Source organism: Typha angustifolia, chromosome 9 (assembly GCF_048772165.1).
Source record: "Typha angustifolia cultivar Huaian chromosome 9, ASM4877216v1, whole genome shotgun sequence".
NCBI classification, from domain to species: domain Eukaryota; kingdom Viridiplantae; phylum Streptophyta; class Magnoliopsida; order Poales; family Typhaceae; genus Typha; species Typha angustifolia.
Window position 1 is genome coordinate 729,216 of NC_133247.1, and position 24,053 is coordinate 753,268.

Below are 24,053 nucleotides of genomic sequence, written 5' to 3' on the forward strand. Positions count from 1 at the left end.
GATATAAGATATATCTACTTAACGAATGGCTTATAATAATTTTTTGCATCGTATCGTATGTTCTAAATTATAGAGCTCAATTTATAAAATATAATATTATATGTAAATTTCTCTTTAAATAATTATTTCGTATGCTCTTTCATATCTAAATAAATATATTATAGTATTATATAATAATAATAATAATAATAATAATAATAATAATAATAATAATAATAGTTTTTTAATTACATCTACGTGATTTGATATACAAAAAGAAATGGGGTGTCAGATAGAAAAATATCTTAGATACTATTTTATTTTATCATTTAAGTGCCCGAAGACTACATATAAGCTAGAGAGTGAGTCAACACTTCCTAAATATAAAGACAATTAAAATTTACTAAGTTTTAGCCAATATACTAAGTTGTTTAATTTAAGCTTTAAACAGTATGTATCGCCGAACTATTGCTCAAAACTAAAAGCTACTAAGACATTACTTCAAGCAGTCTAACTATCATTTTATTCACAAAAATTATTTAGAGTTAAAGTCGATTCTACGATCACCGGATCACCTTGGTCTTAAAGAAGGATACTGATACTCTATAAAAGTTTGTCCTTAGATTGGATTTCAATTCGGTCACCCCAAATCGTAGAAGCCCAAACCCAGTTATTGGGCCACCTCTTATTAGGCCCACGTTTTATAGCAGTAAGCACAATACAATTAATATTTAGTTACCCGTTCAGTTTACTTTTTGAGAGAGAGAGAGACAAATGTCGGGCTTGGAGAGGTATGTAAGCAAATTAAGAGTCTCTACGGGGGTATATATGCAAAAGGACAATCTTACACGGAGAGACGATCGTCTGCAGATCCGGATGCAGAAACTTGCTGCAGTCGCTTACTCGGCAGCTTCAATCGTGCAACAAATCATCCAACATTTTTAAACCAATCCGAGGTTGCCAAATAAGCAGAAAAATACAGTAAATTCAGTTTACACGGACGCATGTGTCTCTTACCCTAGATCTATATTTTCTCTCTATCTCTCCTCCTCTTCCTCTCTCCTCGATCTCCTCCTCGGGAGCCCCGCCTTCGAGATCTACCACCGCCGAGATCCGCCTCTCTCTTCTCTTTCTATTCGCTCCTGAGATCGACATCTATTCTCCAAAGAAAATTTACCGATCATTGCGATCTCGGGTAACCCTCGCTGATCGTCTCCTTCTTGGTCATGTTTAACTTTAGTATTTCTTGATTCTAATCCGTCTCAATGAACCGCACTTGGCGGATTCATATAATTAGATCTTTTGATTTCCCTTCTTTAGGGTATCGCTTTTCATAGACTAGGCAGATCTCTCGATGTGCTCGGATCTGTGATATACTTCGATTTTGATGGAGCTTATGAAAATTTTCTGCGATCGTAGTTTGCCTTTTTTGGGGGGTATTCATTTTATAGATTATAAACTTATAATGCCGAGCTCGATGAATGACATGTTTGCAGAACTATCTCATAGTCGTGTAGTACTTTTCCTGTAGCTTCTTTTGCGTACATTTGCTATTTTCTTTTTTTGGAATACCAGAAAATGTTTCTGAATTGGTTTTTGGTATTGTTTGTATCAAGTACTACGATGAACACCTGATTGCTGATGCATTTAACTTTTACGAAATGCATCGTTGTCTTATATTTAAAGATCGGTTCTGGAGTTTTGACAATATCCATTCAAAATAAGTATTTTTCTTGCATGCAGAAAGATGGCAGGGGGATTCAGAGTACTGCATCTGGTTAGGCCTTTCTTGGCTTTCTTGCCTGAAGTTCAAAGTGCTGATCGGAAAATTCCATTCAGGGAAAAAGTGATCTACACAGTGATCTCCCTCTTCATCTTTCTGGTGTGCAGTCAGCTCCCGTTATATGGCATACATTCAACTACTGGAGCAGATCCATTTTATTGGATGCGAGTTATTCTGGCATCAAACCGTGGGACTGTCATGGAGCTCGGAATTACTCCAATTGTGACATCTGGATTGGTGATGCAACTTTTAGTTGGATCAAAAATCATCGAAGTTGACAACAGTGTGCGAGAGGATCGTGCTCTTTTGTAAGTATTTATTGCTGAAATTTGCCTCAACTGCTGGAGTTGTAGTTAAGACTTAAGAGTTGCATGTTTTAGTCAATATCTGTATAGAAATTTTACAGGAAGTTGTAACTATGTTATAAGAACATCTTGAGAGTTCTATTTATTGAGATTGGTTGAATTATTGTTTGCTGAAGGTTGAATTCTATTTCACATCAGCATGTTCTTGTTTGCTAAATTCTTGGGATCATACGAGAATTTATGAACTACTTTACTTTCAAGTTTGTTCCTTTAGAAACAACTTGCTGGAGTTGATCTTATTGAATTGAAGTAGATAATATTGATAACTGTTGGTTCTTTAATAATTATTCACACTTGTTACTTCAGGCAGATTATGTACATAGAATAGAGATATTCATATTGGACTTTATCATCTTAGCTGTCTTTGGATGAAAATTTCTCCATACAAAATCAAGATCAGAATAAACTTAGTAAGTTGAGTAGATCATGCAATTCTTAGAAGGCCATCTAATCTTGTATTCTAGACTGTCAACTTCAATAAGTGCATGTTTTATTGTCATACGGTGAAAGAGATAATACTATTACAACAAAATTTTCAAGTGGTAGTTGGCTGATTGTTGCTTGACTTTTGTGTAAATTTTCAGAAATGGTGCACAGAAACTTCTTGGTATCTTAATTGCTATTGGGGAGGCAGTTGCATATGTTTTATCTGGGATGTATGGAAGTGTCAGCCAACTAGGAACTGGAAATGCTATTCTTATAATACTTCAGCTTTTCTTTGCTGGTATCATTGTCATTTGCTTAGATGAACTTCTCCAGAAAGGTTATGGTTTGGGATCTGGTATCTCATTATTCATTGCCACCAATATCTGGTAAATATATAAGCATTTTATCTTATTTTATCTCATTCTATCTCATTTTATCTTTCTTGCAATATGGTATACACTATACACTCATACAATTGTCTCACCATGCAGTGAAAATATCATTTGGAAGGCATTTAGCCCCACAACCATCAATAGTGGACGTGGTGCTGAATTTGAAGGAGCTGTTATTGCATTGTTCCATCTGCTTATTACTCGAACAGATAAAGTCCGTGCCCTTCGTGAGGCCTTCTACCGTCAAAATCTTCCAAATGTGACCAATTTGCTTGCTACAGTCTTGGTCTTCCTGATTGTTATTTATTTCCAAGGTTTCCGTGTTGTGCTGCCTGTGAGATCAAAAAATGCTCGTGGCCAGCAAGGCTCATATCCTATTAAATTATTTTACACTTCCAATATGCCCATCATTCTACAGTCTGCCTTGGTTTCTAACCTATATTTTATCTCCCAGGTAATCTGCCACAATACTTCTGCTTTTAAACCATATTGATCTTTCTTTTATTAGGGGTATCTAATCTTTTCATTGAAATGCAGTTACTGCACAGGAGATACAGTGGAAATTTCCTTGTAAATTTGCTGGGCAAGTGGAAGGAATCTGAATATTCTGGTCAATCCATTCCTGTTGGCGGTATTGCTTACTATATTACAGCACCATCAAGGTGATAAAGTAGTTTCACAACCCTCTCGACTGTCTCTCTCTGTGTGTGCGTGTGTATCTTGGTTATTGTCAGCTAGTTTTGTCATTAGAATTTGATAATCTTCTCTTTCCATGTGCACCGTACTCCCCAAGCCCCAACTCAATCGTTCTATTCTTTCCTGTTGTTGGTCTTGTTGATCTTGTTGCTCGCATTCTTATGTTTCAAATCATGTCCCACAGCTTAGCTGATATGGCTGCAAATCCATTCCATGCCCTCTTCTACATAGTTTTTATGCTGTCAGCTTGTGCACTTTTCTCAAAGACTTGGATAGAAGTCTCTGGATCATCGGCAAGAGATGTAGCCAAACAGCTTAAGGTAAAAATATTTCTTTGGTTCATGTCTTGTGAAATGTAAAATATATGTTGTGTGCACTTTCCCTACGTATAAGAGAAGCTGAATCTTTTTTTAGACTAGTATAAGCTTGTAAAGAGGCTAGGAACTTTTGGTCATTCATGTAGATTTAGCAGAACAACGGTTTATGGCATAAACTTCACCTTGTTCTACAATGGTGACCATAATGTTTGTTCCTTTGTGCAACATGTATGTATTTTAGTCATTTTTACTGTCAGTACATATTTAAAGTTTGGATATTTACAGGAACAACAAATGGTTATGCCCGGTCATCGTGAGTCAAATTTGCAGAAGGAATTGAACAGATATATCCCTACTGCAGCAGCGTTTGGTGGCATGTGCATCGGTGCATTGACTGTGCTAGCTGATTTCATGGGTGCAATCGGTTCAGGAACTGGTATTCTGCTTGCCGTGACAATTATATATCAATACTTTGAGACATTCGAGAAGGAGAGAGCCAGTGAGCTTGGTTTCTTTGGTATGTAACAAGAAAGTTGCTGCACTCCACTGATGTTGCTGTGATAAGCCTGGTCACAGTTTTTATTTAGCTGAGACAGATGTAAGTTAGAATCAGTGCTCCTTTTAACGAATTTTGGAAATTGCAGTTAGTCATTTGACAAGGTGATACAAGATATCTAAAGCTGGAGTTTGGGATGTGGCTTGACATCATTTCATGCCAATGCCATTAGTCTGATACGTCATAGTTTCCTTCTGCTAGTACTTCAGATTGTTTGCTACTTCAACTAACAGGTCCTGTATTATAGGACTTTTGTGTCCCGATGTTCCATTTTCTTTTTTCGCACATTTCCTACTTTTTCAATGAGACTAACAGAAAATTTTTCTATATTTTTTTAGTGCCGGTTGTCTTGACACCACAAATTTGCTTGCAATCTCTTAAATTCACTTACTACGAGCTTTGCTTGCGTGCTGGCTTGTGATGATGCATTTTATGGGTTATTCATAGATAAAGGTCTCTAGATTATAGTAATAATAGAATTGGATTTTTAAAACTGAATATATATATGGGGGTTTATTTTTATATTTTGAAAACTAAAAGGACCACCTTTTGCAAATGGTCCGCAACTTCGTAGTCAATTGATACTTTCGTGTTTTGTATATGGAAATGTGAGTCTTTCCCCCCTACTGCAGGCTCTTGCACACAGAAGTTTGGAATATATACAGATACATATTGTATAAGATTCTGCGGTGTCCTCTGTTGATCTAGTGTCCCTTGATATTTTGGGTTAGTAAAAGGCTTTCTTCCTATTATAGAGTGCACGAAAGTCGTCAACGTTCAAATAGTCCAATCTTGAAATGTAACCCAGCTAATCTCTCTTTGTGCAAACCCCTTGGTGCAGTATGTTCGGTTCTGCAAAGTAATGGAATGAAAAAAGAAAAAGTACTGTTAATTTAATGTGCAGATCTTCTTTCAAGAGAACTACAATGGTTACAACACACAAGTCCCACCCAGCGTGATGCAATGTGTGATCAGAACACAGGCCGCCCACCAATTATCTTCTGTTATATATTGCATTGATCCACCCCGCTCAAATATGGCTGCCATTTCATAATTTATACAGTGCACTCAACACCCCTCAGAGAATGCAACCACACCCTGCTGTAGTCGAGGGTGCCCGTCTAGGAAAGAGCATTCTGCTACAAGTCGCACGTTGGAAGATATAATATATGTGCTCATGTGAGAAAGAATATCAGAGATAACAGCAATTTAGCCACGCCAACCATTCTGCTTCTTTGCTTCAAAAGTGGCTCCATCGTTAAGCATGTCCTGAGCATCTGTTTCCATGCCAAGCTTTGAGAGAGCAAGCGCTTGAAGATAGAATGCAGTGGGCCACTCAGGCATGCAGACCTGGGCTTGCATGGCATCACGGAGAGCAAGTTCCGATTGGCCATTCATCAAGTAGGAGAAACTCCGTCTTGCAAAAACTGTTGCTGATGGAACTGACATCAGGCCTACCATCTGCACCATAGCACAGAAAGAGCCACTTTAAAAGCGAGAATCAGAAGTTGGCATATCTGGAGATCAGATCAGTAGCATATGAGAATCACATCAATAAGATTGTCAAGCTAGACGAGGCCAAGAGAGATTCTAGTGCATTCCTCTCGAATCATTTAGGCATACAACGGTACAAGCTAGATGATGTGAAAGCAACATTTAACATATCTTAATAAGGAGTATATGGCAGAACAGAACTGGAAACCTTCCTTTAACCTCTTCTGAGTGCCTATAAGTAGGAAGCGAAGGCGAGCGATGAATTTTTTATGAATGACTAGTTAGCTATAACAATATGTCATATACTAATTGTCCAAGAAAACATCATATACTAATTAGCTAAGAAAACATCATTTTTTTTGTTACACTTACGTGCAACTACTTAAGAAAATATCACACTGCATCCAAATTGAAATTGGAGTCACTATGACTGGAGATTAGTATGCAAGATAGGAGGATTAGAAAGTGTACCTTTGAATAGTAATCAATTGAAGTCTCAAAATCTTTATCTCTGAATGCAATATCCCCATATTTCTTTGTATTCAATATGTCTTGCACTTGTTGAGTCCATTCTTGAAATGAAAGCTTCAAAGGCAAAAGATGGAGCACAAATTGTTACAAATATATAAATCACAAAAAAGACGCAGATTTAGAACTTATGAGCTAAAAATAATCCTTCAGGAAAGAATGGTTGGACTGAGCAAACAGCAGATAAATAGTGGCAGCAATAGAGCAAGAAGAAAAATCTTAGCGCCAAACATGCTTGACGCTTATTTTCTTTATTGTTTCTTTGAATTACTCTAAAATAGATACTGCAAGTTTCTTTTGTTCGAAGCTTGTAAATTGTCCTTCAACTTATTGGTGAAGCTATGCAGCTCTATCATAAGAGAGACCGCTAGATATCTGCAAACTACTCTCTGCTTAATCATGTATCCTTAACATCATCTATATCTTACTGGGTAATCTTCCTTTTCCAAAACCTACCAGATTTATTTTGCAAAACTGCATCCTAGAATCTTCCTTAGACAATGAGAATCATATGAATTTTATGTCTCCTTTCATCAATCAATATAGTAAAGATAGCTTTCATTGATCAACTTGGAAAAGCTAATTGAACCCCAAAAACACTCCTCCAATATAAAAAGATAGTACTGTGTTTGAACTTCTCAATACTAAAAAGGAAATTCTTTTTAGTTTTTTACATGAAATCTCGCTTCCATGAATCATCTTGCCAGCAAGATCTGTTGAATAACTTTCACATACTAAATCTTGAAAAATTATTTATTTGAATAGTATATATTAGTAGCTCTACATCCCTAGCTCCCAAATTGAATTACTAGGTCTCTATAAATGTTCAGCAAAATAACTTAAAATTACACATTAGATCTCATGTTACATGGACTCATAGCATAAACTAATATTTCAGGGGTTAACTGAGGAGAGAGATCACGAAAATAAGTTGAAAGAATAGTGCATTTTAATAAGAATGTCATTATTAAATTACCTCATTATCTGCACCTTCTTCATCCTTGTATCCTGTTTTAAGCAAAATATCATGAACAGTGGTGAGATCCAAACTCGCACAAGCCTTTCCAAGAGGAGAAAGGATTGTTGGCAACTCTGCTTTTGCCTTTGTAATACCCATTAGAACATCTGATGCTACCTGAATCTCAAAAGAGGAAAAATATATATATGATGAATTGCACACAAGTAATATAATAAATTCAAAAAAATTAAGTCCATAGGCTTTACCTCCTTTTGCTTCTGAAGAGGACCTACAGAAGACATAAGAAATTTTATGTTGGGTCTGTCCCTAGCCTCAAACTGTAAACACTTAGAAGCAAGATCGATCAGTTTAGCAGCGTCTTCATTAGCATACTGTCCCTCCAATGATGAATCCATCAACATCAATATGTTCTTGCCCCTGATCAAATCTAATGCCTGGAATCTTTAAAAATATCAGCTCTAGAGACACAGGCGCTTAACATCTCAAGATTTATGTAACTTCCAATAATATGAAGTAAAAGGTCTTAAGAAGCTGAACAGGACAAGGAAATTTTAGAAAATGTCCAGCAAATTTGGTCCAAAGATGATGGGAACTACTTGAGCAAGAGCTATATTGAATTCAGAAAATACTTTTGGACATCCACCAGACTAGACCAAAATTAGAGGTTTCAATTTCACTGTTTCAGAAAGATTGCAGTAACTAACAAGAGGAACACCAATAGAATGTTCACCTATAGCACATAAAAGGTATGTCGTAGACCAAAAAAGGAGAAGATGAGCTAGAATTTTCACAATACTTGATAACCATTTGAATAAGCAGGTCCCGCTTACTTGACAGCATGAAACCCAGTTTCGGCCTGTCTCAAGAGCTGATCCCGCCTGATACGGGTGTAGGTGGTTGGATACGGGTTGGGTCTAACCCGTATTCGACCTCCCCGGTGCCCCTAGCTCCATCTCTATTTTATTTCTCATTCTCTACTCCCCGGCGCAAGCGAATCCCCGTGATCTCAACGTCTGGCAACGTACTCCAACAAAGATTGACAATCTCGATCTCCTGCGACCTCAGATGAGTTTTTTTTCTTCTCCCTCTTTCTTTCAGCGAGTCTCCTCTCTACTCTCTCTACTCTCTAGTCTTTGTCATTGCAATAGAGAATCTGCTATAGTAACAATGATAGAGGGAGGAACTAAAGAAGAGAAGGGAAAAGAGAGAGCGAGAGGGAGAGAAGCGCGAAAGGTGGGCTGTGGCAATAAATGGGAGAGGAAGAAGAGAAAGAGAAAAGGAGAGAGAGAAGTAGAAATGGAGTAAAAAAAGAAGGATAGGCCGCAACAGTAAAATGGAGGGAGAGATATGAGAGAGAGAGAGAGGGAGAGGGGGGGGGGAGGGGAGAGAAGGGAGAGAGAAGTAAAGAAAATAAAATTTTGGTTTGTGGCAGCAAGAGGGGAAGGAAGAGAGATAGGTTTTTTTTTTTTTAAGTTATTACATTTTAGGTTTCAAATGCGAGTAATTTTTATTTTCTTAATTTCTTGTTATTTTTCTAAATATTTAAAAAAATTTATGTACTTTTAAATAATATATAAAATTTTACTTAATTAAAAAATTATCTGATTCGATACAAGCGGCTGATACGGTCAATACGTATCGCTTTTTCAGATTATTAATTCTGATACCGAGTTCTGAAACCTTACTTGATAACATAAAGCTAAGAACAAATTTAGACAGCAAAGAACTGAAATATATTACAGTATGCCAACACTATGTTTCAGTTTCAATTAGACATTTTTTGTTTATCTGTGAACTTAAACTAAGATTTATGAAATAACATCCGACAAATATAAAGTAGTAAAATCAAAGAAAATAATTATAGGTTAAGCTAGAAGAGAAGTAGAACAAAGAGAGAAAACTCTACATAAGAAAACAACATACATGACTAGGAGGGATATGCTTCCCGCTCAAAAGATCCAACAAAACTGTTCCATAACTGTAAATCACACTCTCTGGAATTACCCTGCCTGCCAATTAAGATTCAAGCACAAATTATAACATGCACTACATATATCGGTCGTTAAATTAATTAGTCATATTTATCACATCAAAGGAACTATTAAAAAATTAGAAATTAAGAATGGGAGATACAACTGAAAAATGAAACTTGGCAAGACTAAAACTTATCTGCAGCGCATTAGCCGAAAGTGGGCATGCTGAAGACCAAATAAAGAGAAGAAAAATGACAAAGAAGTAACTCATAAAACAGAGGGATTAAGAAAATGCAACATTGAATCTTAAACCTTCAAACCCTACAACAAGGTCCATTGAAAAGTTTGCCTAATGCTAGGCACATCTCAAAGTGTTATGCAACCGTAAGACAGAACTTTCTCTCACGGTAACCAACAAGAAATCAATACCCAAAAGACCAGCCTCACATTTTTTTTTTCTTCTTTCCACCACCTAATTGATACTAATACTACTTTTGTCCAGAGAATCATTATCATCACAATAAATGCTTATCATCAAGGGTTTTCCAGCAACCTCAACATATAACATATTGAGCTTTTGCTCATTCAACTGTTAATATTTTCCTAGAATAACTTTACATAAGATTATTGATGGTGTTTAAATAGATTTCAAGCTAGTGATGTATAGCTGCATCGAAATTGTGAATTATATTACATCTCACTGCAGTCTATCGAGAGGAGAGGCTCAAATCCTCCTAAAATTGAAAGGCCCAATGGAAGAGAAAGAAGAAAATGAGTTCATCTTGAAGAAAGGGGAAAAAAAAGAAACCAATGGACATCATTGTTTCCAGATCGTTTGCTAGGGAAATGCCAGAATTAAGGATGCAAATAAACAGCAATTTTTAAAATTCTGATTTGCAGTGCTGCCACCAAGTTTGTCAAAATTATATTGCCAAAACGATGCATCAAGTTGCTACTTCATCCTGGTGCATTAAATGGGAAAAAGACCATATGCTAGCAATGAACGTATGAAATGATCTCTCTTTTAGAACCATTATAAAGTAAGTGGAGTAAGCATGCATGCATACTCTGTGGGCAGCATTGAAACTTAATCTACAAGAACTTTTGCACGGAAAGGAAAGTATGCCATGGATACTGGGTATTACTTTGCTGTTCCTTCTCAAAAAAGGCTCAAATGATTTTTTAAATATAAAATGAGAAGAAATGAAACATTCAACTTAAATACTAACCTGTCCTTAGGAACTCTGGAGGGGTATACGCCAAGTTGGTACTGTAACTTTTTCCATCACGACTATTCTTCATTAGTCCAAAGCTTGACAAACGGGGATCACCATCCTGAAATGACAGAGTTGACAAAACAGATTTAGGACTTCTCTCATCTACACTGTATTTGCTACAAAATTAGCACTGGATGCAAGGATTTTGGTGCACCCTCCCACTAGGCATACTATCTTCATGTCTTAGTATTTTCATCTCAATATGTGAGAATGAGGATTGACAAGATATTCATACCAACATACGTGGCAGCAGCATTAAAGAATTTTTCCTACCTCATCGAAAAGAACTCTATAAGCATTCAAGTCATGATAGATTTTCCGATTTTCAGCATTGCAATGATCAAGTGCTTGGGCAATGTGGTTTGCTACCCTCAAACGCATTTCCCATGGTAATGGCTGTTTATCCCCTGTTAAAGGAAAGACAACTGAATCAACCATGTGACATGCCTGTAATCAAAACTAATAATACACAAGCACTACAATTCAGTATCATCATAAAAATATATTTCCAAAATTCAAGGAGAAAGGGAAGGAATTGATTCATGAATCTATGTGACTAAAGGAAAGAGCAGAAATATATATTTTTAAAGAGAAAACCCAAGGAAAAATAACCAAGGCTTCATAAAATTCTATCAAGTCTATGTTAAGAGAGAGGTACCAAATGGCTGAAAGCATGAATTGATTCTGCAGCACAAGCAAATTACATATGGTAACACATGGTAGGTTGAGCCATATGAAACCAGAAAAACGTTTCTGAAGCTCCAAAAACTTCTTAACTCAAAAACTTGAAACCCAAAATCAGAAGTCTAGCAGAATCATGAGATAAATGTTATCTTGCATAAAATCCAAGTAAACAAAATCTTCAATTTCAGTTATAGCACTTCCCTGTTCTTGCCCTCTCGCCTTGAAACAACCCAGAGAAGATGATCAAGTAGTAAGGAGATATTCATATAGGATAATATAAGACTTCAGTTTCCTGTGCCAGCGAATTTATACATATTCACTATTCACTGCCCATGTCGAACACTGCCAACTTGACACATGACTAGAGATATTAAATTTCCCAATTCTTCACAATATAAATCGTCATATTACAGAAAATTTCTCACTTTACCAAACGGCATTCATCTCCTTAAGCACAGACCAAAGGGTGATGTAGAGAGACTCTGTCAAACACTATACAACCAGCATGCAGAATGCAACCATCTATAAAGGCTTTCTGGTTTCTATGTAAATCCAAACCGTATATGCAATTAAATAAGTTGCATTCCCGATCAATCAAAGCATTCAATTGACTATAACCAACAAGACCAAATTCATCAGAGAAGGAAATAAAAGATCATACAATGAAACAAATGCTTCGACAGCGTATCATTGGGCATGTATTCTGCAACCAGAAGCCGCTCGTCACCCTCCGCACAACATCCGGTCAAGTTTACTAATCTCTTGTGCCGCACCTTCCCTACTCCCGCAGCCTCCGCCTACCCAAAGAAACCATTAGTTTTCATCAAAAAACTAGAATAGAAGTAGAAAAAAGCAAGAGATTCTCGGCTTACCACGAACTGTTGGGGATCGGGCCACGACCGCTTGGAGAATCTCTTCACTGCAATAAGCCGGCCATCGAGTCGCCCACGGTAGACCACATTGGGCGCCTTCTCGCCGCTCTCAGATACGATTAGATCAGGGCTGAAACCCTTAGTGGCCGCTCGGAGATCGGCGAGGGCGTACTCCTTGAAAGCCGGAACCCGATCTTGATCCCCCCCGTCCCCATTGGCTTCAACAACGAGCAGCGAATGATCAAGACCAATAAAAGAGCAAAATGCGGATCAAAACAAGGAGAAAGAAACTTTTGAGAGGGTGTTTTTTTTTTCCTTTACCGAGATCGGGATTCTCGAGCGGGAGGGGTGGTTCTTGATCTCCGGATTGGTTAGCAGTCTTCGATTGGAAGCAGCCCATAGAGGAAATTGGAACCCTAGAAACTTGAAAGCATCGGAGGAGAGGAAGAGGTGAAACCCTAGAGAGAGAGATAGAGAAGAGAGTGAGAAGAGAGTGAGACGAGAGGGAGTGAGAAGAGAGGAAGAATACAGTACAGGAGGCAGACTTCGAAAGAGACGCGGCTCAGAGTGATTTGTAGCTCCGCTGTTTCCTTCTTAACAAGATACAGCTTTCCCTTTCTGATGTGTCGGTAGATTATTTGGTCTAAATATGGGGCCCATTTCTTGGTCTGCCAAGCCCAATAGGTTTATGTGTATCCTGTTCCGCGGCCGTTTGGCAACGACAGCTTTGCGCAACTCCAGGCGGCTGCTTCGCATCTCCACTTCAAACAAGATTCTGCTTTAATTGCAACTACGTGGTGAGGTCTAATTGGCGGTCAAGTGGAGGAGAGGATCATAAGTCAATTTGCCACAACGCACCTCTTTTTCCTATTAGGGTGTTTCTTGCAAATACCCCTTGCGTTGCATATTTGCATATTTACACCCTGACTTTTACTGTTACGCAGTAAATATCCCATGTGATCAACTGCTGTCTAGGTTTGTCTAGTGACACATAGACAGATAGTAGGCATTTTCTACATAAAAGAGTAAAACATATTGGTGCAAAATATATTTGTCTAGTTCTATTTTATTTTTTATTTCACCAAAATATATTGCTCAAATTTATTATCAAAGAGAATTTATTTCATTCTAATTCAGTATTTTTAAGCCTTTTATATTTTATTTGTAGAAATTTATTTAAATTAATATTTTAGCTGCTTAAGTTAAAACTTTATAAAAAATACTTATCTTAGTAATAAAATATTTATAAATTTAATATTTTTTAAGAGCTACAGTAAAATAATTTTTAATAATAAATTTAAAAGAGCAATTTATTTTGATAAATAAAATTTAGAACAAAATTAATTTGGTCAAAAGCTCCCAACTTGAAAGCAGCAGGGATTTGGAGACTGATGAGATACTCACCAGTAGAGTTTAGTTGTCGTAATAATTTTCTCTTTAATGTCTAGTCAGGGATAGGCAAGTACATCTATGATTGACCACATTAACCCACATATGTGCAGGCTCCAATCAGCTCGTGCCAGAACTTAATGAGTTTGATTCCTTCTTCGGTTAATATTAGAATTGGTATGTGGGGTAATGGAATAGTATAACAGTTGAATCCATATCTGTTTAATTTGATTGAATTTGGATTAAAATCAAATTTTAATTGGATAAGAATTATATATTTAAGCCTGATCCATTTGTTATTAAATCATATCAAACTGAAATTGGATTCAAATTTAATCGAATAGTGAATCAAATTTGGATTCCTCATATATAACTAAGTATCCTAGGGCTAAAAACATACAATCTATTCCCAAGTAATAAGTCACAATGTTTGACACTTAATAATGGTAATTTAGTAGCTAAGAATTAGAGCATACTAATTTGATTCTCACAAAAATAAGTGTAAGCTTAATATAGTAAGCAAATATAATAGAAGTATAAAGATTATTTGTACCATATAAGAATTAGAGTAATTAAAGACCTCTATTTGTATAATTTAAGTATTGGACAATAACTATTATTTACAAATTAAAAAAAGTTAGATATTCGTCGGAACTCTAAGGATAGATCCATTTATTAACTGGTCTCAAGAATTAAGATATGGATCCAAGTTTATATGACTTAGAGCGAATTCTATAACAAATAAGATAATAATATAATAAATTGTCTAGACTAAGTTTTTAGTAACGTGCGTCGTCAAACTAAACACTATCAAAACTATCTATTAAAAGTTATTGTATTATCAAATTACTTATTCAAGTTAACTGTACTGTCGAACGATCAATTGAGCAAAGTCATTGAACTAAGCTGCTTAGTTATTAAACTATCAAATAATTTTTTTTAACAATAATTATTTAGGATTATAATTGATCTCATAACCTCCTTAATTATAGAGAAAAGTATCACTGTCACGCTGCCGAATTGCTTATCCAAATCAACCACATTGCTAAGCCATTAACTAAATCGAACCGTTGAGCTAAACTACCAAACCACCAGATAATTTTTTTTCATAATAATTACTTAGAATTAGAGATAATATTGACCTCTATAAGGAATGATATCTCACAACTCTGCTGTAAGAATCCAGAACTAAGGAAGGTTTCTCATGAAGCTTCTTACAATACAGCAGATCTTCTGCAGGTATGATACAGGAATTTCCAACAAACAGATTACAAATCATGCACCAGAGAGTTAGTTTTTATTTTATTTTATATGATGCTTAAAGGAGTCGAATAAATGTCGTCCAGCCGTGAGAGCAAAAGAGGAAGGAGACAGGTCCAAAACCGACTAAGTGACAGCAGCTCGTCGCCACAGCGCAAATCCTTCCAAATATGATACCAAACCCAATGAAACAGAAACTTTGGAGTCATACTCGTAATGAACCTTCTTAAAATTCAACCACCAAGTGTAACGGAACGTATACACGCGTGGACTCTTCCCTGCTCGTTGCCAGAAAAATAAAATCAAGACACTGACAAGCTTACATGAGATAAATCAACTCAAAGCTAAATCTAAACTCTCTCTTACAGCTCCTGCATTCCTATCTCCCATCAGAAACATCACCATCTATGCCCTTCTGTTATATGAAAGCTTCCTTTGGCTGCAAGAAGGCATTCAACATTCAGCACATCATGGCCGGTTCTACGGTATAATCTCACCATCATTGCGTTCAACTTCTGTAACAAAGTTTGTCATCGAAAGTGCCACTATGTTTTTTGCAGATTGGTGAACCATGCGAGAAGGAAGATGAGCAAGCGATGGAGAAAGATATCTATACTCACGATGGATCAGTTGATTGGAATGGCCACCCTTGCATCAGAAAGAAATCAGGGGGATGGGTAGTCGGGATTCTTCTACTGGGTAAGGGACCAAAATGTGAAGAATTTCTTTAAATGATTTGTCAAAAGATTGGAAAAGAAAAGTGGTGACCAAGATTTGTCTACCTTACATAACTGCTCATGGTTTCATGTAACAGCAAACCAAGGACTGGCAACCCTGGCATTCTTTGGAGTAGGGGTGAATCTGGTATTGTTCATGACGAAAGTGATGCGGCTAGAGAATGCCAAGGCTGCGAACCATGTCAGCAACTGGACTGGGACTGCCTACATATTCTCCCTTGTAGGAGCATTTGTTAGTGATTCATACTGGGGCAGATATAAGACATGTGCAGTCTTTCAGCTCATTTTTATTGCTGTAAGTATGCATTATTTCCTACATCAAGAAGGCAATGCTGATCCATCTGATCATAACATCATAATAAAATTCACATGAAGGTAGTAATCGTAGTAATAAGCTTCATAATGATTTCATGGTGATAAGACTACGAGAAGAAAGATATTAATATTACTGCTATGCATGATCGACATGTACACAACTGCCTATATTAGATGAAAATTATAATATGAAAGAAGTCAAAACAGTGTCAACATGGCACCATGAGAAGTCGACCAATGTGGGTAATTATGACTGCTATTAACTATACGAGCAATAAACCATACGATGTAAGCAAATGTCAGAAAACTTGACATAGTAGGCATACAAAAGCATTTGCCACGGTGCTGCAAAATAGAAAGTACTCAGTACGTCTAGCAAGAACGTGTCGGGTATAGTTCTTATGACAGAGATGCCCATAAGTCAGAAGTATGGCAAGTATCTTTCCACTTTAAAGTTTTTACTAGTTAAGTTAGATTTCAAATGTTGATTTCTTCAGAAGATTTCATGTTCTTTGCCTGTAAGATGTATATAAATTAGATTGCAGAAACTATTTGTGCTTTAATGTGCACGTAAATACCTAATCTTTAACACTAGATGTATAATGGAGCTCATACCTTCCAGAATATGCGAAGCTAATCTGTATTCTGTCCAAATGTCATGTTAATATCGAAATTCATTTGCACTTCCAATGCATCAGACAAGTAAGCAAATCCAGATAACATCTGCATTTAACTTCGAGGTCATCCTCTTTAAAATAGGAACAAACAATAAGTATATTCAATGGTCCATTATTTGTTTTAACTAGTTATCATTTTTATATGAGTTTGCAGTAGAACACAACTCAAATATTCCCTGAACAAGAATAAAAGAAGATTCATGATGACAGGGTTTGGTGGAGCTAGCATTGTCATCTTACTTTCTTCTACTCAGACCATGTGTTCCTAGTGATGCAAACCCAGATTGCAAGCCGCCAACAGACCTAGAGATCCTTATATTCTACATATCAATTTACCAGATTGCTCTGGGAAATGGAGCATACCAGCCTGTTGTAACAACATTTGGAGCTGATCAATTTGATGAACAAGACAAAGAGGAAGGCCAATCAAAGATGGCCTTCTTTAGTTATTTCTTCATGGCTAACAACCTAGGGACTCTATTTTCTAACACTCTCCTGGCATATGTCGAAGATAGAGGGGATTGGGTGCTAGGCTTTTGGATCTCAGCAGGGGCTGCATTTCTTGCAGCAGTGCTGTTCTTTGCAGGAACCCCACAGTTTAGGCACTTCATGCCTGGTGGCAATCCTTTAACAAGAGTTTCTCAAGTGGTTGTTGCTTCCATGAAGAACTGGAAGGTTACCATACCACCAGAAGGAGAAAATTTATATGAAGATGATAAAAGGCACTGTGCAATAAATGGAGGCAGAAAGATACTCCACACACCAGATTTCACGTAAGCAGCACCTTTTAGAGTAACTCTAATAGTTGGGTACCATGATTAAAGTTTCCTGCAAAGATTATTGAAATGATATCCCTAAACTAACATCATTTTACTGTCTAACTATACTCTTTACTGATTAAGGAAGATGATAATTCCATAGTTTTATTTCTCAAGGTTTCTAGATCGAGCAGCAGTGTATACAGACAAAGATCCTACTTCAGAAGACCAGGAGCAACCTTTACGACCATGGAGCCTCTGCACAGTTACACAGGTAGAAGAAGTCAAGTCCATTCTGAGACTCATGCCCATCTGGCTCTGCACCATAATTTACTCATTAGTCTATGCTCAGATGTCTTCGATATTTATCGAGCAAGGTGCAGTTATGAATACTTCTATCTCATCATTTCACATTCCTCCGGCGTGCATGTCCCTCTTTGAGGTATCGAGTGTAGCAGCTGCCATCCTTTTGTACAGGCTTTGCATTGTACCCTTCTTCTTGAAAGTCTCAAACGGCAGACTCAAGGGACTCACTGAGCTTCAGAGGATGGGAATTGGGTTAGTCATCTCAACTATAGCAATGATCCTGGCCGGTCTAATGGAGCTACAGAGATTAAAACATGCAAAGAATGATTGTTACACATGCAGAGGCTCTAGCTCTCTAAGTATCCTATGGCAAATCCCACAATATGTGTTGATTGGAGTTTCCGAAGTGTTTATGTATGTTGGTCAGCTGGAATTCTTCAACAATCAGATTCCAGAAACAATAAAAAGCTTCGGAAGTGCTCTGTATGTTGCAAACATGTCAGCTGGGAGTTATCTGAGTAGCTTGCTTGTGACTATAGTAATGGACATCACAGGCAAAGGTGATCAAACTGGTTGGATATCTGAGAATCTAAACAAGGGTCATATGGATAGGTTCTACTTTCTTCTGGCAGCACTTAACACCCTTGATCTAGTTGTTTTCATGGCATGTGCCAAGCGATACAGATGTATCCTGCTGGATGGACGAGTACAATTTGGGAATGATGATAGGATGTCCAAAACTGACATGTAATTATATGAAAATCAAGTCGGCTTGTCTGAATTGAATAGAAGCAATGACAAACCTATGGTCTGTGAGAAGCTTGCGGCATAATTGTCTGGCTTCAGTTAGCTATGGTTTGGAATCCAGCTTCATTTGTTTATCACTTATGGCAAAATCTAAGAAGGTTCTGACTACCATATATCTAACGAAGTAGCACCTCAGTTAGTTTAATGTCAGTAAATAGGTTTTTAAGCAAGTAAATTTTCTAATGGCATGTTGAGAAAGCTACACAAATGATGTACTATAAGGACGTACTAACAACTTACAGAGAAAGCAACAGCATTACAAGCATAATATCTATGGGCAATAGAACCAGAAAAACATATTGATACTTTATATTTCACGCCTCAGAATAAATCGATTGAAGAGAATAACCAATTTAAATTTAAAAAGATTCTGAATGCTAATTAAACATAAGACTGTAGCAAGCAGCATTACCATCAGCGCCTTCCCGTCCATCGCCGTGGCACAAGGCAGATCTCAAGGACGAGGATCGACGCCGGTAACCAGCCGTGCCCCTCGGGACGAGCCCCCACGGCGGCGGCATCGGAGAAGGGAGAGAAAGGGAAGAGAGGTTTTCAAGGGAAAAGAGCGCGGCGAAAGAGAGAGCGGGGGAAGAGGGGAAAGAGACTTTTGGTTCGATTCGAATTGGGCCAATATACTGTTCTTTTTATATGCAATCCTTTCCAATTAAATATTCTATGGGGTTATTTACGAAGTTGTCCACAAAATGATGGCTTTCTAAGCCCAAGAAATCGCTGTGCAGGCCGGGTAAACGGGCCCGGCATTTGGTGGGTCAAGTATACCTATGAAAAAGAATGGGAATTTTTACATAATTGGTACAAAAGTTTTCAAAATATCATAATCGACACTATTTTTTAAAATATTAGAATTACTGTTTTTTTTTTTGACTCTTTTTATTATTATATTATTTTTTATAAATACTTCTAATGAATTATCATTAAAGTATATATAAATGACTAAATATCTTTTTTTTTAGTTTGAAAATATATTTTTTATTATACTATAATATTGGGTATAATATTAGACAGTTTTTAAATTGTTTTAATTAATTTATACAATGTGGTAAAATAATTTTTTAGAACTAAGTTTGTTTTAATCATGATTAGTTAGATTTAATTAATGAAATGTTCTTTTTTATGAAATGGTATTTTTGAAAAAAGTTTCGGGGTATTTTAAAAGATGCAGTGATAATTATAGTATTTTGAAATCTTTTAGGGGTAATTATGTAAATATCTCAAAAATAATATTAAAAAAAAGAAAGAAACCAATTTCTAGTTCCCCTCTTCTCCATCGACTGGATTCTTCTCGGTTTGACCCTCGCCACCATGCGGAGGCTCACCGCCGCGAGGAGCCTCTCTTCCCGGCTCCTCTCCTCGCGCGCACCACTCCCAAACCCCAACCCTAATCCACTTCCGGCTCTCTGTCTTTCTCCTCATCTCCTTCCTCGGCTCCCTTCTTCTCGCCCCTGCTTCGGCGATGGTGTGGTCGACCATGGACCGGCGCTTCTCCTCGCGTCTCGAATCCACTCCTCCGCTGGTTCTTGGAATCTAGGTCTCGCGAGGCCGGCCGTGGGAGGCGGAGAAACCACGGCAGAAGCGACGGCGGCGGTATTTGAATCTGCCGGATCTGGATCGCGTTCTATATCTCAGAAGGCGAGGGAAGCATCCGAGGTCCTTCGTCACTACGGGCGCTGTTACTGGGAGCTCTCCAAAGCTCGCCTCAGGTATGATACTCTGGGATGGAGAAACGTTATGTTTGTGTGATCTAAGAAACGGAGGCTATTAAATCAAGAGGAGTCACCATATATCAATTTGCTAATTTGAGAAATATGCTGGAACAAACCATTGTATTAGAGTAAATTCTTTGTTAGAATTAATATATTGTAAGGAAAGGTCAAGACGATGGAAGTTTTAAGATATGTTTTCTAGTTCAAGCTCTTTTCGTGAATGCGTCTGTACTGCAAGATGTAGCTTTTCTTGTGATATTAGTGCTTTATTGTTACCCTGCAGAATCCCGAGCTGCTAGCACACCGTTTTCCAGCTTCACCTATTGTATTTTTCTCTATTCTTAGAATACAAGAATTGAGCAAGAAACAGATTAAAGGGGGATTGTTGGATCGAGTTTAATTTTTGAATTTCACGTGCATGATCCAGTTCATTAGATACTCAGAGCTTTCTTGTATCTACCTCTATATACCTTCTGTATAGAGCCCCATTTGCTATAAGCTTCTTCTAGTTGATGGTTGAGTGACTTCTTTTTCTCACTAGTCTGTAGTCTGTACATTGATAAAAGCCATCTTTTTCTATATTGTTGTTCAGCATGCTTGTCGTTGCAACTTCGGGAACAGGCTACGTTCTTGGGAGTGGCAATGCTATAGATCTTGCTGGACTCTGTTGTACCTGTGCTGGCACCATGATGGTTGCAGCATCTGCCAACTCTCTAAATCAGGTATGGTGCATGTGATTCTTGCAATTTCTTTCTCATCTAAGATCTGCCGTGACCATGGCATAGATATGTTAAATTATATCATTCTCAAGTTCATAGTTCTTCTCGTCCATTGTCCTTTCCAGCTCTTTTCAAGTATCTTGATGCAAGTTTTGGTGCTTAGAGTTTAGTAGTAAAACTTGGCTAGCAGTATGTTGCTACTTCAACCCACACTATTTCACCTCTTACATTGATAATGTAAATCTCAGACTCTTAGTTGTTCCTTGTCTTAGTTCTCTCTTTATGTATGTCAGGTGTTTGAGATACAAAATGATACTAAAATGAAAAGAACAAAGCAGAGGCCACTACCTTCAGGACGTATTACTATTCCTCATGCTGCCATATGGGCTTCTAGCATTGGGATTGCAGGCACAACCTTGTTGGCTTGGAAGGTTTTATATCCCTTTCTTGTCTTGTTTGAGATTGATCTTTGAGACTCTTAAGTGTAATAAAATCTGAGCTAATTGTTGCAAAATATTGTTGACAAGGTTGTTGCAGACTAACAGCTTGGCGGCCGGGCTTGCAGCTAGTAATCTAGTTCTTTATGCGTTCGTGTATACTCCATTAAAGCAAATACATCCAGTTAATACATGGGTCGGAGCAGTTGTTGGTGCCATACCTCCACTTTTGGGGTATTTTTCTCATTCGGTTTCATTGCGCATTTGATTCCTATTTCATCACATTCTTGCCATCCTCTTTCACTATCGTGCATTTCTGTGTACTAAAGAACCATGATATTGTGCTGGTATAGTTGTACTTATTTTACACATTCTACTGTTATATTTTTTCACTTCACTTTGTTCTTGTTTAAATATACTGGATCTCATAGAGGATTAGTTCTGCTTTCTGCTTAAAAAGGGGAGTAGTTTTATTGCCTTTTCAAGAAGATAGTGTTGTCCTGTGTCAGCAGCATGGATTCTCTAGCAACTTCATTTAGTTCTGGATTATTCTTGAATGTTGATAATATCAACTTTGCACTTTGTTTAATGAAAAGCCACCCTAAATAATGGTGACAAGATGCTCGTCTAGGAAACATTGATTGTCTTTTTAGATTTTCAAAATCAGTATTGTGAGACATTTTCTTAATCCTCTTGATTGAGCTGGATATTATATAATTAACACATTTTCTTGCTTGAAAACTATTTTTAGATGTCATGCTATCTTCTCTCTCTTCAGGTGGGCAGCGGCTTCATCTGAGATGTCGCTCAGTGCAATGATTCTCCCTGCTGCTTTGTATTACTGGCAGCTACCCCATTTTATGGCCCTCGCGTACTTGTGTCGCAATGATTATGTTGCTGGAGGGTACTCGCTTCATTATTGACATTTGAATTTTGTCATTTGCACTGTATGATAAACTTTGCTTCTTATATTTTGCTATCCATTACTTGATTCAGGTTTCAGATGCTTTCTCTAGCTGATGCTTCTGGTAGGAGAACTGCACTGTGTTCATTCCGGAACTGCCTCTATCTGCTTCCCCTGGGGTTCTTGGCATATGACTGTATGTTCTGACACCTAGTATAACCTTGACCATTTAAAAAGATATATTATACCTATCATTTTAAGACATCAAAAGATATTCCACTGGGAATAGTTGTATAAAAGCCATTATCCATCATTTGGGACTTCAGAAACTATACATGAACAGTGGTGTGACCACAAGCCTTCTTTTCTGCATTATGTGCATCCTGTACATTTTGCAATCACTGAACATTCTCTATCTACTTATCATTCGTGGAGGCTTGTCCAAGTATATCTTTTAATGAAGGTCTTTTAGTGAAGTGGCTTCTTAAACCATTGCTGGACATCTTTACACATCTATCTAGTGGTTTCTATGAATGATGTAGCAAGGGTTGCGTGTCTTTAGTCAACCTTTTGTTGGCCTGTATAAATCTCCATTGGTTGATTATGTACAGATTTTAATCTTTGCAAATTACTATTTTGAAGATACGTCTGATGATATGGAATTCTCACACGCAGGGGGCCTCACGTCCAAGTGGTTTATGCTCGAATCTTCACTCCTCACATTCTGTATGAGCATAGCAGCTGTATCATTTGTTCGCGAACGAACTGCCAAAAATGCTAGAAGGATGTTCCATGCTAGTCTTTTGTACCTACCTGTTTTTATGTTTGGATTGTTATTGCATCGCCTGCCTAATGAACAACTTGAGCATATAACGACTCAGCCAAACAAGATGAATGGAGTTCTTGATGATAGCGAATTGTATGAGGATGAGCACCCAAGAAGCAGTGATCAAGGGAACAAAAAGTCTCCTGCTTGTGTTCAAACCCGCCCACCCGTTGCCTATGCTTCAGTCGCCCCTTTTCCGTTTTTGCCTGTTCCCTTGTATGTCTCCCCTGATTCATAACTCATAAGCTGCAGTTGTTTTGCCAGATCTGAGTGAGCCTGGTCCTTGTAAGCTTTTTTCACATGTTTCAAATCTTTCTTTTGCTTTTCCTTTCGGAGGGAGCTCGATTTTCTCCGAATGTAATAATCTTTAAGTTTAGCTTATGACTTTTTTTTGTATACTACAGCTTGTTGTTTGCACCCATTTAACATATGGGTGACTTAATAACAACCTTCGATGTTGATACTTCCGGGCACCCAACTATTTACCTGTTTATTGTGAAAGTTTATTTGAAATAAACTTCTCTGTGCTGCAGTCCAGAATCTTGATCTTGTGATATATATGCGATCTGCGTACTCTGTGCATAGATAATCTGCAATTAGATTGCTGGATCTGTTTGTGTCTATTTCCTCCCGGTGTGCTAAATTGACAAACTTAAAACATTTGTCAAAGTTGACGTGCATCTATTCAATATCAAAGTGATAATGTTCCAAGTTTGGGATGGTGCCATTTTGAAGAAGATAGTCAAATATAACAATACTATCGGGCAAAGAGACCAAATTTTCACATTTAAGTTCCAAAATTATTATTGTAATGAAAAGGAAAACATTCAGAGCCTGAATTTTTTTATCTCTCATCAGCAGAAATGCCATCAA

At 37.4% G+C, this 24,053-nt stretch overlaps 4 protein-coding genes and 1 long non-coding RNA gene across 6 annotated transcripts; 3 read left to right on the forward strand and 2 right to left on the reverse strand.

The window, feature by feature from the left end:
- Window positions 1–996: 996 nt before the first annotated feature.
- LOC140767529 (uncharacterized) lies at window positions 997–4,843 on the forward strand. The gene is made up of 7 exons (XM_073107470.1): window positions 997–1,174; window positions 1,723–2,070; window positions 2,712–2,939; window positions 3,045–3,399; window positions 3,483–3,607; window positions 3,826–3,961; window positions 4,244–4,843. The coding sequence occupies exons 2-7, from the start codon at window positions 1,727–1,729 to the stop codon at window positions 4,481–4,483; spliced, it is 1,428 nt and encodes a 475-aa protein (XP_072963571.1). The 5' UTR covers window positions 997–1,174; window positions 1,723–1,726; the 3' UTR covers window positions 4,484–4,843.
- A 637-nt stretch (window positions 4,844–5,480) lies between these two features.
- On the reverse strand, window positions 5,481–12,834 carry LOC140767759 (serine/threonine-protein kinase BSK2-like). The gene is made up of 10 exons (XM_073107794.1): window positions 12,643–12,834; window positions 12,322–12,539; window positions 12,111–12,246; window positions 11,039–11,172; window positions 10,718–10,823; window positions 9,439–9,524; window positions 7,761–7,949; window positions 7,513–7,671; window positions 6,480–6,593; window positions 5,481–5,975 (listed from the first exon to the last, which is right to left on the reverse strand). The coding sequence occupies exons 1-10, from the start codon at window positions 12,719–12,721 to the stop codon at window positions 5,724–5,726; spliced, it is 1,473 nt and encodes a 490-aa protein (XP_072963895.1). The 5' UTR covers window positions 12,722–12,834; the 3' UTR covers window positions 5,481–5,723.
- A 2,131-nt stretch (window positions 12,835–14,965) lies between these two features.
- Window positions 14,966–19,156, reverse strand: LOC140767464 (uncharacterized). 2 transcript variants are annotated; one of them, XR_012105580.1, is made up of 3 exons: window positions 18,983–19,156; window positions 15,753–15,911; window positions 14,966–15,665 (listed from the first exon to the last, which is right to left on the reverse strand). It is a non-coding gene; the product is annotated as an uncharacterized lncRNA (long non-coding RNA). The 2 variants fall into 2 exon arrangements; XR_012105579.1 differs by having other exon boundaries at window positions 15,753–16,020.
- LOC140766519 (protein NRT1/ PTR FAMILY 7.3-like) lies at window positions 16,712–18,860 on the forward strand. Its single transcript, XM_073105908.1, has 3 exons — window positions 16,712–16,762; window positions 16,910–17,472; window positions 17,635–18,860. Exons 1-3 carry the CDS (start codon window positions 16,712–16,714, stop codon window positions 18,512–18,514), a joined length of 1,494 nt encoding a protein of 497 aa, XP_072962009.1. The 3' UTR covers window positions 18,515–18,860.
- Window positions 19,157–19,851: 695 nt separating the features above from the next.
- On the forward strand, window positions 19,852–23,658 carry LOC140767697 (protoheme IX farnesyltransferase, mitochondrial). The gene is made up of 7 exons (XM_073107693.1): window positions 19,852–20,291; window positions 20,887–21,016; window positions 21,307–21,444; window positions 21,551–21,684; window positions 22,229–22,354; window positions 22,447–22,550; window positions 23,030–23,658. Exons 1-7 carry the CDS (start codon window positions 19,894–19,896, stop codon window positions 23,416–23,418), a joined length of 1,419 nt encoding a protein of 472 aa, XP_072963794.1. The 5' UTR covers window positions 19,852–19,893; the 3' UTR covers window positions 23,419–23,658.
- The last annotated feature ends 395 nt before the right edge of the window (window positions 23,659–24,053 follow it).